Source organism: Plectrocnemia conspersa, unplaced genomic scaffold (assembly GCF_051122295.1).
Source record: "Plectrocnemia conspersa isolate PC_06_02 unplaced genomic scaffold, ASM5112229v1 ptg000002l, whole genome shotgun sequence".
NCBI lineage: Eukaryota > Metazoa > Arthropoda > Insecta > Trichoptera > Polycentropodidae > Plectrocnemia > Plectrocnemia conspersa.
Window position 1 is genome coordinate 21,214,342 of NW_028277166.1, and position 16,480 is coordinate 21,230,821.

Below are 16,480 nucleotides of genomic sequence, written 5' to 3' on the forward strand. Positions count from 1 at the left end.
AAATTATTTATAATCGTGTGTGTATTAAATAGTCGGGTCAATTTATAATCTAACTTATGCTATCGAAATTCATTGCTTACTTGTTTATGTTTATGTAAATTACGTCATTAAAAAACAAATTTGGCATGAGTGAAACTTTATTTAATGTCACTGATAAATTCTTTAAAAAAATAATTTTAGTAGAATTTTAAATGACAAAAAGTGTATATATCAATTAGTGGCGTAGCTAGGGAATGTGCCGCCCAGGGCGATCTTTAAAATTGCCGCCCCCCACCCATACATTTTTTGCATTTCTTAAAATAATAAGTTGGTTATTATTAAGCTCTTGTTATTCGTGGATTTATATATGTCTTAGTGCACTCAGGGTTAAGAACCACACTAGACGATCCCATCGCGAATATGCCACCCCCAAGCAAGTGCCGCCCGGTGCGACCCGCCCCCATAGCTACGCCACTGATACCAATTATTAGACTATCAAAATCTTTTCGCGCGTTTATGCAATTAATGTACTTGTGATATTGAAGAGTCAAAACTGCTTATATTGAAATTATTTGAAATTTTATTCTAAATTATGATACCATATTAGTGTAATTTATATTTCGTTACATACCTTTCTTTGGGGGGGAGGGCTTGCGCTTTATTTTCGCATAAGATACGGTACTCTCCAGAGCCGGCCCTGATCATAAAATAAACAGAATGAAGCAGTGATTATGACGAAATGTGGATTCTTTAAAAACGGTTTAAAAATAGAGTTTTTTAACATTATCTGATATTTTTTTATAAATCATTTTAAATTTTAGCTGATGTATAAAATAAAATATTTTAATGGAAATTATTGCTACTTTTATATCAAATAATTACAGATTGTTTATGATTGATAGTGGCGATTTTTAAACGAAACCAATACCTCATATATAGTAGGAAAATATTAATATTTGTTTATTATCAAACAATGTACATGTAGGGTATCCCGTCCTTTGCACGTCGGGCAAAAGCGTCCCGACATAAATGCGCCGTCATATGCGCGCCTAACATTTGCGCGCTGACATTATCGCGAGTTGTCATTTGCGCGAATTAGAAAATAATAATAAAAAAAAAACATAATTTGTATAAAAATAAATATAAAATAAGGTATAGCTGCTGTCGATTAGAGGGCTAATGATGGAGAGGTATCGAACGGAATCCCAACTATGTATGTATTCTTAAATTAATTCGTCTTAAGATCATAATATCAACACTTACAGTCAATATTTACTTAAATATTATATGATTTTGGTTAGTTTATAGAAATATTTGGATATGTTCTAATGTAAATACGAATTTTCCTAAAAATCTGTTTTTTTGTCGTTATTATTGGATATCCATTAGTCGATGTAAATACTTAGATAATGTGTCAAGAGAAGTGAGTGCCGAAATGTGATTAATGCTATTAATAATTTCTTCTTCTATACTTTTTTCCTCTATACCAAAAATAATTTTCCCATGAGGATGCTGAAGGATATATTCGGCGTAATATCGAGACTATAATCATTAACGCGAAGATAAAACGTAAATATAAAAAATATGTATTTACATACATACAGATAAAACCTTAAAATTTTACATTTTACAAATCAAATTCAACATTTTACAAATCAGATTCAACAATCGGAAATGTTTTTTTAATATTTTTTTATGGATTCCGTAATTTAAATATATAGAAATAAGTATTAGTTATGGCAACATGAACGTCCATAAGACCAAGAAAGTGCATATTTTTTTGTTTAGATAGCGTATACGTTAATTTTTCTATATTAATTTAAAATAAAAATCATATCAAATATATCATCATTAGCCCTTTAATCGACAGTAGGTATACTTTATTTTATATTTATTTTTATACAAATTCTGTTTTCTTTTTTTATTTGTATTTTTTTAATTTGCGCAAATGACATCGCGCGATTATGTCGGCGCGCATATGACACTGTGCAATTATGACGGCGTGCTTATGTCGAGCTTACATTGTAGTTATTGATTACGATAAAAACTTGTATTTACTTAGAATCAAGATTTTTCCGCCTATTGATAGTAAAATCATGATTTTTAGACAGTGTGTTGTTTAGGAATGTAAATAACAAATCTTATGGTCTTAATTAAGGTGACCAGACATCCGCATTTGTGGTGGAATGTCCTCCTTTGTCCTCCCTTTACCCTTCTTTGTCCTCCTTAAACAAAACTGTCCGAGGTGGTTAACTTTTCTTTTGCTCCTGCAACTTTCCCAAATGAACAAAAAGTTCTAAAATGACATTTTTTTAGCTTCTGTGGCAATTCGTCCTTCTAAAACAAAAAAATAAATTTCTGCCAAAAACACGTTACTTTTTATGAATTTTCTTTAAGTTTAATAATGTAATTTAATGACGTAGCCTTGTCAGATTTTATAGATGATATGTAATCTACTGGCACCGCTCGAGGATATGAACCTGAGTCAGGTGAGCCAGCGTGAAAACTCGCGGGCGCTCTGCCCCGCGTCTCTGTGTCGCCTGCTGAGGGGCATAGCATCCGCCAGTAGCCCCCAGGCTACCCAGCCCCAAGCACCGCCGCCGGCTCCGACCACTCTGGCGGGCCAGTCCTTCACCATCGCCGCAATTTTGGGGCTCAAAGGGCAGAGGCACGATACTTACACAGGTAAAAAGCATAATTAAATTAAATTTAATTCACAGATTTAGGTTAAAAATTTTAATTTTGTATAAATTAGAATGCACTTCTGCCACAAACCAGCCGCTGAGGTCCAAGCCGAGGCCAATCACCAATGTCGTGCAGACTCAACAGCAGGCTGTACATCATAATTCCAAATCAAAGAGAGTAAGAAGAGTATATATATAACTTTAAGCTAACAATAACATTTTAAAGACCAGAACACACGCGTTGAGTAATTAATTCCAATGAAGATTTAGATTTAGGGCTTAAAACAAAGAAGATACATTTTCAATCATTCAACACTCCGTCTCAACCCGCTAATAAGCTTTACTAAAAGTTTACAGCGTTACTGCCACCATAACATTTTGAAATATAGCGGTACAATTTATGCAATTATGTTATGTAATATATACGTGCTATGTTGCTGTCGCTATGGTGATACATTATCGTATCGAATATCAATTTCAACTCAAAAATTCTAGTAGACTACTTTACTGCTTAAAGGGAGGAGTCCGACGTTCCTACCATTTCTCGATTATTTTACTAATGCAGATGATTCAAGACGGGACTAGAATCTTTGTTTTTGTCAAATCTAACTTTTATTCCATTAAAACACAAGGATGTAATTTGGGAAAGGCAGGTGGAGGCATTTGCCTCATTTTAAATTCGGCCAGAAAAATGCATGTCATTTAATGAAATACTATAAATATTAATGAAATCGAAATATTAAAAAAAAAAACGAACAATGACCTATATATTTTTTTAAACTATGTCCTTGTGTAATCATATCGGAATACATTTTCACCGGTAGATATACATTTTTACCGATGAAAATATAATTTATCTGGCTAGTAAAATGATATGATTTAAACTTTTCCATACGTAATATTTATATAGTCATTATTATTAATTTATATGTGATGTGCAAATGTTGCAGTGAATGTGAAGTTATATTTTCACTAGTGAAGTCCAAATACATTTTCACCAGAAGATATATTTATATTTCTATTAGCTAAAATATAATTTAAGTGATAGGCGCTAGTGAAATTATATGCTGCTCTAAAATGTCCATGATACTCAATTTGACGGTTGCGAAACGTGCATTTGTTGTTCAAACCCAAACTTAACCTAGTGATAGTTTTAAATGTATAGTTGTAAAACTTTTATTGGGTCAAATTTAAAATACAAATTAAGCCAAATCATCTCTCAGAAGTAAATAAGCAGTAGAAGAAGTACAGACAGATGTCGCATCTTGTATATTGCTCCATAGTTTCTCTGTACTTCGATTTAAAAAATATGATTACTATCCTTACCAATATTACTATGGATTTCTGATATAAGAACGTTGATCAAAATATATACAAACCGAAATATGACTAATAGGAGGAAGCAAAAACAATAATAACTTCTCAGAAGTCAAAAAATCACGTCAAAAGCAATAGGATAATTTATTTTTCCTTGAATTTGGCCAGAAAAATGCATGTCATTTAATAAAATATTATCGATCTTGATGAAATCAAAATATTAAAAAATCGACGTCCCTGTTAAAACAGATAAATATTATTTGAAATTGTGTAAATTTACAATGACTGCGTTCTGAAATTCGGTAAGTGTGTTTATTACCTAATCGGTGACAATATCCAGGGATGATCAGTTTTTGCTGGGGTACGGTCCTACGGGTCAAGTGCACATTCATTTTAGTCACAACTATAGATCCCGTTGATGTTCCGATTTTTAGTACATAGTATAATACTTTAAACTAGTCCTGACAGATTCAAGACTAAATATTTTATTTATTGACAAGACTCATATTTGTATTATAATATTTTATTTATTGACAAGAGGTTTTTTTTATATAAACTTTTGTTTATATACTATTGTAGATAGATATTTACAATTTGTTAAAAATAACATATTTTTTATTCATTTAGACCGAAGACTGATGATAATATATTATATTATTATATTTTCTTTATAGGTCTTTGTTTTTACTGTGTGGCTACTAATTGTGTCAGTAATAATAAAACTTTTTGTGATGGTTTAAAACATAAAAATGCTATAAAATAAATTTCATGTTTTAAGTTCACGAATAACTAATATTTTAATTGGTGTTTTTGCGCCACTCTGTATATTATTATTAAAACACGTTCATTTATAGCTTTTGAAAAGCAAAATGACAAAACTCGACTGCCGCAGTTCGTAGACCCAGAAAGCTAATTTTCAACACAGGTTACATTGACATCTATCGACAATTTACAAGTATGAATAATGGCTTAAAGTATAAATTTGCTAACTCTACTTTTGGGTGAAAATGATTTAACAATGTCGTCTTGTACCTTTAATCAAAATAGACAGATTCAATAAAATTGCTATCTCCAAAATCTCTAATTAAACACTACAAACATTAATCTATAAACTTGAGATATTGTTTTATTTTCCTGTTGTCAAGTTGTTAAATATAGTTAGCAATTTTACACTTTAAGCCATTGATATAGTCATGCTATTAATAATACTCTATATTATATTTGTATTGGTGTTGATTTGCATTATCAAGATTAGGGCAAGTCATTAATTAAATACTAAATCACTCAATACGTGAATTCTGGCTTACTATGAAAAGAATTCGGAAATGAGAAAATACACCAACTCGCCCGAAATTAGCTTTATCTAGTTTCTTCTAAGGGAAAGTATTGATTTTAAAGGTGAGAACGATCTTCACTCCCGAACAACTTGAAAGACTCGAAGCTGAATTCGAGAGGCAACAGTACATGGTTGGGCCTGAAAGACTATATCTGGCTCATGCTCTTCAATTGACAGAAGCGCAGGTTTTTATATGAATTTATTTATTTAATAATTTAGTGTGAATATTTAATTAATATAATACATAATAAAAACAATTATGTACAACATCTTTAAATAAAGATAAGATAAATCGATTTATATATGTAAATACAATTTTATGCAAATTCCAGCTACATATATCTTTATTATTTTTAAGATACTTTCAATTATATTTTTAAAATTTACTTATTACCTTAACAAAATATAAAAATTATTTCAATTTAATTTTTAAGTTTAGGTTCTACATTATTATTATAAATAGATATTTTCTATATAAATAATGTTGCAAAAAATGATCAACATGTTTTACAAATTAGCTTTTCTTATTGCTGTGATGAATCTATATATTACTTTACAAAGCTTTATGATAGCACAGGTTTTCGTTATTTTTTTCAAAGTTTTTAAATTTGGGTATATATATAATATACGAGCTTGTTAATGACGTAATCTGTAATTCATCTTCTTGGAAGTTGGGTGACTGCTTAGCTAAGTTAAAAGCGACGTACTCCGACAAATATGGTTATAATCAGAACGTGACTATTGAAAAATATTCTTGGAAGTTATATATATATACGTAATATCATATTTTCAGATTAATATTTATATGATTGTTGAAACTTTAATATAATACATACCTAAATCTGTGTGTAACCTATGAATTTAGTCGCGAATGAAGTAATGATTATTTTATTAATGGTTTTAAACATGACTGAAATTATGTTTTTGTTTATATATGTGTGCCGACAAGTTCACGAATATTAATATATATTTAATTAAAATCTTTTCGATGTTTTTTAATGTAGCATTTTCGTCTGATTATTATGAGTTTTTAATTATTTATAGGTAAAAGTATGGTTTCAAAATAGACGTATAAAATGGAGAAAACAACACTTGGAAATCACACAGCAAAGGCTGGCTTTGGCTAGGAGGCAGCAGCTGACTGAGCAAATCGAAGGCGGTTCTAGTAGCTGCAGTCTACCCGAAACGTCATAAATGAGAAACAATTGTATTAAGAGATGCAATTTTACTTTCTACATACAATAGCATTGTTATAAATGTTACTATTAGTGAAGACTGTTTGTTAAGTTAATGTTGATTTTTTTCTCGACGTCTTAATATTAGAAGAAAAATCGTCTCAATTTATCATAATTGATTTTTAAAATACGAATAAAAATTGTAACCATTATTCATCTTGTATATTTTCATTTTTAATAATGTAAGTTGTACAGTACGATAATTGTCTTGTATGTTTTGTTATTTGTGTAATGTACATATTGTTGTAGAAAAATAAACATGTGACATATCAGATTGTTTTAATTGAAATGAAATACCAGCGTTGATTTATTTTTTTATTTTAAATAAAAATCTTAACAATAATAATTTAAAAAATATTATCACATCAAATTGTTGCAGGAAAATTTGTGACGAATTTGTTCTTCATAAATTTAAAACATCATAAAAAATTTGATACTTCTTTGTGACTCGGATTTTAACTGCAAAATTTTAATGCAATACTAAACAAAGTAAATTATTGCGATATCGAGTGACATATTATCATTATGATAACAATCGGCTCTTGTTTGTTAAGGCAACGTATGCTATAGCCACGGCGAGGACTCCAGCCATGATTTCAGAGTTGATCCAAGGTCCGTTATACCCTAAAACATTATAAATTTCATGTTATATACATATATTTGAATAAATGAGACAATTGTTTAATAATCCTACTAATTAATTTACAGCTAAAATGGACTTGAGAATATTAACACTTAATCAACGGGTTGTTTCTTCGCTGCCTGTGTTTTTGCAAAAATTTGGCAGCACAATAAGCTTTAGTTTTGGCGGGTAGATACTACAGTATCCGTCTTTAAACATCACAGGGAAAAAAGGTATACTACCTGTACCCTAGATTACTACCAACAAACTATATCGCTCTGTTAACTAGATAAAGATTTTATAGCAATATTACGAATAACAATAAGTGAGAATCAATTGAAGCATATCTTACCAATAGGACGCAAAATACAATTATCCTTTCTCAGAAGTAAGAAATCCACATCAAAAGCAATAAAATTGTGCAATCAGTTAAATTATATTTTCACTAGTAGAAATCTATTTGTAAAAATATAACTTCACTGAAAAATACACATTCACTGTAACATTTGTACATTGCATGTACAAATGTTAGTGTAATAATGATAAGAATGTAAATGTATATATAACTACATATGGAAAAGTTGAAATTATAATTTTACTAGCACCTGCCAGATAAATTATATTTTACTGGTAAAAATATATATCTACCGGTGATAATGTGTTCCAATATTATTTGATAAATTTAAATAAATATTTTCAGGATAGATTCGAGACTGTTTGTTTTATATTTTATTTGAGGGATAACCCAAAAATTTTTGGTTTAGTATCAGGGACGTCATTTCAGCTTTTTTCAGCGAGGGAAACAGGGGGAGGGGCAACAGTTCGCCAGTCATTAAGATTCTTAGTAATTCATTAAATGATATGCATTTTTCTGGTCAAATTCACAAACGACGTTCCTGCCTTAACCCCTTGTGTAGTGAGTTAATTTTACATATTTTTTAGCAGCTAGAAATAAATATTTTTTGTTATGTGACGAGCAAAGAATTCTATATATATATATTTTTAGTGGTGATTGGTTATGAAATTATCTACAATAGGTATTTTCATTGAAATGTAATTCATGTTACCTGTCGAGTGTGAAAGTACAACAGTGGCTAGGCTAGGAACGGAGGAGGCTTCTTGATCGGAACGCATAGCCTTCCTGAGAGCCGTGTAACCGGCTTCGTCGTAAAGATGAATCTCTCTATCGCCACTGGCCGCTTCGTTCAACTCTTCAGTCCAAGATACCTATGCGATTTATACCGGATTAGTGATATATTTTGAGAATTTTACGCATTTAATGAATGAAAGTTCACCTGATACTTCTGTCCGGGTACGCGGACGGCAGGGAGAGTACGGTCACCGACGCGAGCGTAGAGAGGGCCCGGGTCTCCGCCCTCGCAACGTACGCTAATCAACGCGACGAAAGGCACAGCGGCGATGACCGCGCTCTGTCGGCTGCTGTACGTTTCGGCGGTCGCCGTGGCCGAGGTGCATGACTGCGCCGAGCAGACGGCCGCGACGGCCACCAAAGCGAATACGTACAAATGGCAACGAGACATGCTTGCGACTGACACCGGTGACGGGGCGATGACGCGTCGGGAAAGGTTGCCAACGCACAATTTGTCGCTCGACGTAGAACGTAGCACGACAGTTTTTGACCATGTACGAATATTTTAGTTAAATTAAAAATCATCAATAGCAAACAATCAATGCAAAATATTTAAAAAATGACGTCTCTGTTGAAACAGATAATATTATTTGAAATTGTGTAAATTTGGCAACAATGACTGCGTTAACGCCATTTACGAAACCATAAAGAATATTGACAACACCACACTGCTGCAAACATGTGACGTACTTAGTATTCAGGGTCTGCTAGGTGTGCGCCGTACATCTGAAAAATCATCTAGAGCAGTGCTCTTCAACCTTTTTACATCCGCAGCCCGGCGAAAATGAGAAAAATATTTCGTGGACCGGCGTCAACCCTAAATAAAAACCAATATTGGATAGAATATTATTTATTTAATCTAATGCTATAAAATTAAAAAAAATTGTTAGTGAGACATCTGCTGCTCGTTTTTTTACAAGCAAATTTGATATTATTTCTTGCGGACCGGCGCCGGTCCGCGGACTACCAGGTTGAAGACCACTGATCTACAAGCATGAAGCGATATATTTGCGCATATGTAGTAGCATCATTAGGCGTTTGAATATCGTGTTATCGTGTACATTGTACAATATGTATTGGTATTGGGCAAGCCAGTACATACAATTGTATACATACTGTTAAGCCAATCAAATTGTTCCCAGATTTAACTATTTTTAAATTATTTCTCAATAACAGGCCACTCTTTTTTCATTTTGGCGTAAAAATAGTTTATTTTATTATTTATTATTATTATTTTATTTTATCCCAATAATAACTAATTGTGTTGAAAATATTTTAAATTCTCCATTTTCAAAAATAAGTCACGAGATTAATAAAACCTCTTCCAAATTTATCTGTGAAGTTCGATCCAGACTGTTCTGTTGGCCATGTTTATTATTCTCCAAAGAAAGTAGCATGTGATATAAAAGGTAGGTTTTCTGACCCTAATCATTCGTTCGACAAAATTGAAATCTTCTACTCTGTTTAGACAGCAAGCATTTTTTTTATCTTCCACCCAGAACAGGCTAATCAGAAAATCGTTATCGACAGGTGCTCAATTTTAACACCGGCAACACTCAAACGTCAAAAAATTTTCGCCTCGTGCGGTTTGCTCTTGTCGAAGGTAATAACGAGAATGAACGCCGGTTTTAAAACAGGCGGACGTAAAAACATCAGATTTCGAAAGAAACGCAAAGGGATGTCGAAGCTCGCCGTCATAGTGGACGTGGACGATCGAGTGACCGTTTTGGACACTCCGATCAAATCGCAATCCGACAAAAAGGTTTATCGTACGATACGCTTAGAAAACGGGCTCACCGCTTTGCTCGTGTCCGACCCTTCGACCGCCACAGCCAAGGGCGATCGAGAGAGATCCGCAGCGAGCGGGTCCGAAGATGACGAAGACGACGAATCCGAATCGGGCGAAGAGGAGTCGCAGGGCTCCGATGGCAGCGGCGATGGCGGATCCGACTCCGACGAAGAGCGCGGTAAATGTTCGAAGCAGCTGGGCGATAAAGTGGCTGCGTGCGCTTTGTGCGTCAAAATCGGCAGTTTCAGCGATCCGCCCGAAGTGCAAGGTTTGGCTCATTTCGTCGAACACATGGTTTTCATGGGCAGCAAGAAGTACCCGGTCGAGAACGACTTCGACGCTTTTATTCGCAAAAGGGGCGGTAACGATAACGCCCAAACCGACTGCGAACATACCACTTTCTATTTCGAGGTGGAGGAGAATCATTTCGGAGAAGCGATGGATCGCTTCGCGCAGTTCTTCGTCGCGCCTCTGATGAAAAAAGAAGCTATGCAAAGAGAGAGGGAAGCTATCGAGTCCGAGTTTTCGTTGGCCGTTCCGTCCGAGGAGAGCCGAAAAGAGCAGCTGATCTGCGAAACGTTTCCTCTCGGTCATCCCCTTCGAAGGTTCATGTGGGGCAATAATAAAAGCTTGACTTACCCGTTCGGTCCGACCGACGAGCAACTCTATAAATCGGCTCATAATTTTAGACAACGTTATTATAGCGCGCACAACATGACGGTGGCGGTTCAAGCGCGTCTACCGCTCGAAACTTTAGAGAAGTTCGTAATTAACACTTTCGGTCAGATTCCGACGAATAATCTCATGCCGGATGATATTTCTTCGCATTCCTTTTCGCTCGACGCCGTCAGTCCGCTCTTCAAATCGTTCTATTACGTGAAACCCGTGTTGCAGACGACGACTTTAACTCTGACTTGGTGTATGAAATCGTTTCAAAACGATTTCAAAAGTAAACCTAACGAATACGTATCGTGGATCGTCGGACATCAAGGAACCGGCAGTCTGATACAATATCTACGACGCAAAGTTTGGGCTTTGAATATATCTTCGGAAATATCAGGCGGTATCGAAAACACGTCTATCGTGAGCATGTTCAGCATATTGCTTATTTTAACTCGAGAAGGATTTAAAAACCTCGATCGAGTCTTGGATTCCGTTTTCGGCTATTTAAATATGTTGAAAAAAAACTGTCCCAACGAAAGAATATTCCAAGAGATGCGTAAGATCGAAGAGATTAACTTTAAATTCAAAGAAGACGCACAGCCTGCAGATAACGTCGAGTTTTTAGCCGAAAACATGCAGTATTTGCCTCCCGAATATTATATGACAGGACACCAACTATACTTCGAATACGATCCGGAAGGTATCAAATATGTGGTCCAACATATGTCGCCCGATTACGTCAATATAATGCTGCGATCCCAAAATTATCCCGAACCGATCGAATACGATCAAGCGGAAGAATGGTTCGGTACCAAATATAAGAGAATCTCGATCGAACCCGACGCGATAGAACGCTGGAAGAACATGGAACCGGACGGCGAATTCCATCTTCCCGAGCCGAACCCTTTCATACCGGATAATTTCGATTTGATCGAAGCGCCGCCCTGCATTTTGGAATTAAAGAAAACGAAACTAGAAAATATGTCCGATCTCGATCGGATTAGTCATCTCGACGACGAATTAAAATTGCAACTTTTGTATCCATCTTTGATAATAAAAACTAGAACGATGCAAGTGTGGCACAAGCCGGATTTCAGATTCGACTTGCCGCATACGTCAGTGGGGATTTTCTTCACGAGTCCTCTGATATCTCACTCGCCGAAATATATGTGTTTGCTCGATATATGGTGTGCGACGGTCAATCAAATGTTGACTGAAAAATTGTTCGCTGCCGAAATAACGGGTCTTTCGAAATCGCTCTACGTTCAAAACGTCGGTGTGACTTTGAAATTGTACGGCTACAGTCAAAAATTGCCTATCGTCTTAGACGAAGTGACGCAGATGTTTCTGAATTATAATTCAAAATTGACCGAGGAACTCTTCGTCGCTTTGAAAGAAGTTCAAATTAAATATTACACTAACACGATCATGAAACCGAGTAAACTCGCCAAAGATATAAGACTCTCGATGCTGATGAATATTCATTGGACGACTTTAGAAAAGTTAAAAGCGATTCAAGACGTGTCTTTCGAAGATCTGCAAGAGTTTGGCGAAAAGTTTACTCAAAAGATGTACATCAGGATGCTAATGCAAGGCAATTTATTGCGAGCGGAGGCTCTACAAATGTCTAAAATTGTCGAGAAAAATCTCAATTGCAGCGCTATACCCGAAGAAGAAAGATGCAAGTCGATCGTGCATCAACTACCGCTAGGGGAGAGACACTGCCGCTTGATGTCTTTTAACACCGGCGACGAAACCAGCGTTATAATAAATTATTATCAATTCGGCATAAGCGATACGAAAAGTATTTGCATCATGGAATTGTTGATGCTGATGATGGAAGAGCCTCTATTTGATACGTTGCGAACTAAAGAACAATTGGGTTACAACGTACATTGCTCGTTGAAATACACGGACGGAATCCTCGGCTTTACTATAACGGTCCACTTTCAAGCTAAGAAATTCCGACCCGAATACGTCGACTCCAGAATAGAAAAATTCTTGAAAGGCTTCTTAAAGGACGTTAAAAAGATGTCTAAAACGTCCTTCGCCGAATTTAAGATGTCGTTGATTAAGATTAAAAACAACGTAGACGTAGAGTTGAAAGACGAGATTGAGAGAAATTGGGAGGAGATAATGTCCAAAGAATATCAATTCGATAAGTTAATTACAGAAGTCAAATGCGTGCAGGCTTTAGATTTAAACGAAGTCAAAAGTTGGTTCGACGAACTGCTCAAATCTGGTCGCGGTACCAATTTCAGGAAGCTGTCGATTCAAATAGTGGGACACGAGACGAAAGAACCGCTAGGGCACGTAGACAAGAAGGCGAAGCTCGGCGACGAACTGCTGACCGCACTGAGGAACCGCGATTACGCCGTCGATTATCTCGAAGACCCCGACGCTAAAGTCGAATTCGTCAAAGACCCCACCGCGTTCTCTAATTCGATGATCTGTTTTCGCGAAGTCAAAGGCACCCTGCCTCCTCAATCGGACTCCTGATCTTCGTCGAACTTGACCGTCTTCTCCGAGTCGCTTTTACGCTTGGCGATAATCATATCTACGTTGCTGCTCTCTTATTTATCGGGATGTAGCTTGAGAATCAAGAGGGAGTAATTGATCATTTGCGACCGTTACGTGCTCATATCGTCGGCCTTGTGACGTTCGTCATTAAACATTGAGTTAAACCATTGTTAGTCGCAACAATACGAGCATGATTATATTTTGGAAAATGAGGAGTCAATTATTGTTATTATTTTTACAAACGTAACTACAAAGCTTTATTATACGTATCGATGAGTTTCAATTTTGTACTCAACGTTGAGTATTAAAATGTGTCAAAATGTGCCAATCAGGGTCAGACTGGCCATGAGACTTTCCTGTGTGGTCGCAGGAGAGTCTTATGGCCAGTCTGGGGGCCAACGCCTCCAATAAAATAACGTAATTTTTAACATATTTTCATGATATGTTGTATTGATTTTAACGGAATTGAATAAGGTTATCAAATTGTATGCCATTTTTGAACGTCCATATATTTGATCAAGAAAAAAGTGCCCGATATAATTTAGTAGAGCAAAAGTATGCAGATTTTGTACCTTTTGTTGCTTCAGAAAATCTTAAAATACAATCGCACAAAGGTTATGTCGGACACTTCTTACTTGAACGCTGTACGTTATTAGATTATTGTCGCTAATAACAAACTGATCACATTTTTAATCGAATCCTCACTGAGTCGTTATCATAAATTGGACTAACATTGTATAAGTTTGGTGCTAAACTATACAGGGGCCAAATGCTCAAAATTAACAACTTGTGTTTAACACAAAGTGTTTGTGATACGAATGTTAAACGAACGAGAACAGACTGTGGCTGTCTTCGTAGGTGCTCCGTCTCCGAACACGGTGACATTTCTGACTGCGATAGATTGTTTCGATACAAGCGGCCGACATTTTTCTCCCAAAGTATTTATTGTATGGTTATTACTGTGTGCTTTATCGGTATTTTAAAATATACATATATTATGTACACTTCAATACGCATATTGTATTAGAAGTATTTTGAATTCTTTAACTAATAATAATATTATTAAAACCAGTATTTCAAGGTTTATGATACAACTTTATAAATATATTAAAGGATTATTATTATATGTGATCAGTGAATAATATATTGCCTAATTAACAATTTAAATTGTAATCGATGTCGTAGATGTGCGCTTTTATGGATTTTGATCATATGTATGCATGTAGTAATATAATACATTAGTAGTTCTAATACATACTTATATCGACAGCCTCGAGTGTAAATTAGTTAACTCCACTTTACGGTGAAAACGGGCACTGCTCTTACTATTATGATACAGACGTATCACGACAGAATGTGTAGGTAGATGGATAAAATTAGGCTGTGAATAGAACAGGAGATTCAGATAAATCTAAAGTTGACAATTATGGAGTTAGCCAATTTATTTGTAAGGCCGTGTCGTTTTAGAGTAGTATATTATAAATGTATTAATTATCTGAATGTTCTTACATATGTATCTTAGCAATAGCTCATTTTGCTACTCCTACATTAAAAATATATTAAGTTCAATACACCCATTAGTATGAATCTCAAAACACCCATCAGTTATAAATGACAAATTTTGAGTTATTTTGTACGTTTTGTAACTCAGGGCATAAATATACACTACATATTAGAATTATCACTTTTATATATTAGCATACATTTATATAAAAAAATATGAAAATTTATTTATTTCAATCAAAGCTGACTAATGGAACATTTTGTAGTGCTAATTACATAGCGGACAGAGTATACTGCTTTTTGTTTTTCAAAACAATTATAATTTGATGCATATGTATTTCAATCCTCCCATTTTCTGATGTTTTGTGATGTGATTTAAATATTTAATTTTCTATTATTTACTAAATATTTTTATCGGTGTTGTGACTCGTAATCGGTGTTGTCATTAATTTAAAATGTTTCAATCGTTCATTATATAATTATTAAGTCATTACATACAATGATTGTTTGTAAAGGCATCGATTGTCTTTTGAAGTTGGGCATATATCAGAATGTAATAGTTGACATGGATTGTTATTTGACGATGGATTAAATCTAGTGAATATTAGAGATTAATTATTATTATATAGATGTCGTGTCCAATCATTATATCGGTGTTTTTTCCTCCAAATAATTGCTCATGGGGTAAGAATATGTTGAAAGGTTTGCAGATTAGCTTCATCTTTATTGTCAGTTTTCATCAGGTATGCCATGTGACAAATCAAAATGTATCCCGATTAATAAATAAAATAAAATAAATGTTGCATTTTTATTATAAAACACTATGTATGTATATATTTTAAGTTATTGTGGCGTTTTATTGTTATTTTTATTTAAATAAAAATATATATTTTTTTTTTATTAAAATAATTTTATTTCAGATTTACTCTTTTACCTTGTTTCCTGATTTATCATATCCTTTAACACTACTTAATTTGATTTTTGTGTTAAATTAATATTGATCATCTCTTAAAAGAAGGGCAATTTTAGACCCAATACCGGTATTGCAATCCCTAAGCATTCCAAGAAAAATGATACTATGCCCAGACAAATAATATAATTATAATATGCATGTAAATCTACACGTATGTAAATAAAATAAAACATAAGGTAAGGTCAAGACTGGTTTTGTTTTCAGTTGAAGCGATACGTTAATTGAAAATAAAAGGTTGTTTTCTCAGCTTAAGTATATAATATTCTGCTATTATATTTTATAATATGCGTATCATTACTGAATGCTTATGTTTAACAATGTGCGTGTATTACTGTAGGAAAATGAACTATTTATAAAATTTATTAATTATTATAATTAAATCCATTAAAAAGCAACAGATTGGACAAAAATATTGCGAAATTAACATATCATATTTTTTGGAAAAGTGCATCGATGGAAGTAATGAGTTTTGCATTCTATACTATATGTGTAATGATTAGGTGATGGGTAATGGGTGACTTATTAAGGTTTTTGTGTTTTTTAAGATGATATATGTATATGTTAGAGTTCAGAGAAATCATATTGGAATACATTTTCACCGGTAGATATACATTTCTACTAGTGAAAATATAATTTATCTGACATGTGCTAGTAAAATTACATTAAAATTAATAACTTTTACTTTACATTTATTTGGTTTAGTAATTTA

The 16,480-nt window shown here is 34.1% G+C and overlaps 2 protein-coding genes across 2 annotated transcripts; one reads left to right on the forward strand and one right to left on the reverse strand.

The window, feature by feature from the left end:
• Nucleotides 1-6,857: 6,857 nt before the first annotated feature.
• Nucleotides 6,858-8,795, reverse strand: Tapdelta (Translocon-associated protein delta). The gene is made up of 3 exons (XM_088181287.1): nucleotides 8,469-8,795; nucleotides 8,241-8,400; nucleotides 6,858-7,175 (listed from the first exon to the last, which is right to left on the reverse strand). The coding sequence occupies exons 1-3, from the start codon at nucleotides 8,712-8,714 to the stop codon at nucleotides 7,075-7,077; spliced, it is 507 nt and encodes a 168-aa protein (XP_088037413.1). The 5' UTR covers nucleotides 8,715-8,795; the 3' UTR covers nucleotides 6,858-7,074.
• Nucleotides 8,796-9,874: 1,079 nt separating this feature from the next.
• LOC148238053 (nardilysin-like) lies at nucleotides 9,875-15,695 on the forward strand. The gene has a single exon (XM_088181249.1). It carries the CDS (start codon nucleotides 9,939-9,941, stop codon nucleotides 13,272-13,274), a length of 3,336 nt encoding a protein of 1,111 aa, XP_088037375.1. The 5' UTR covers nucleotides 9,875-9,938; the 3' UTR covers nucleotides 13,275-15,695.
• Nucleotides 15,696-16,480: the final 785 nt, after the last annotated feature.

Excerpts from the sequence above, each read along its gene's own strand:
- LOC148238053 (XM_088181249.1), top strand. The coding sequence starts at position 9,939 with ATGAACGCCGGTTTTAAAACAGGCGGACGTAAAAACATCAGATTTCGA.
- Tapdelta (XM_088181287.1), bottom strand. The coding sequence starts at position 8,714 with ATGTCTCGTTGCCATTTGTACGTATTCGCTTTGGTGGCCGTCGCGGCC. Across the intron at positions 8,401-8,468 it reads TACCCGGACAGAAGTATCAG|GTATCTTGGACTGAAGAGTT; the intron begins GTGAACTTTCAT and ends TAAATCGCATAG. Across the intron at positions 7,176-8,240 it reads TGTACTTTCACACTCGACAG|GGTATAACGGACCTTGGATC; the intron begins GTAACATGAATT and ends ATAATGTTTTAG.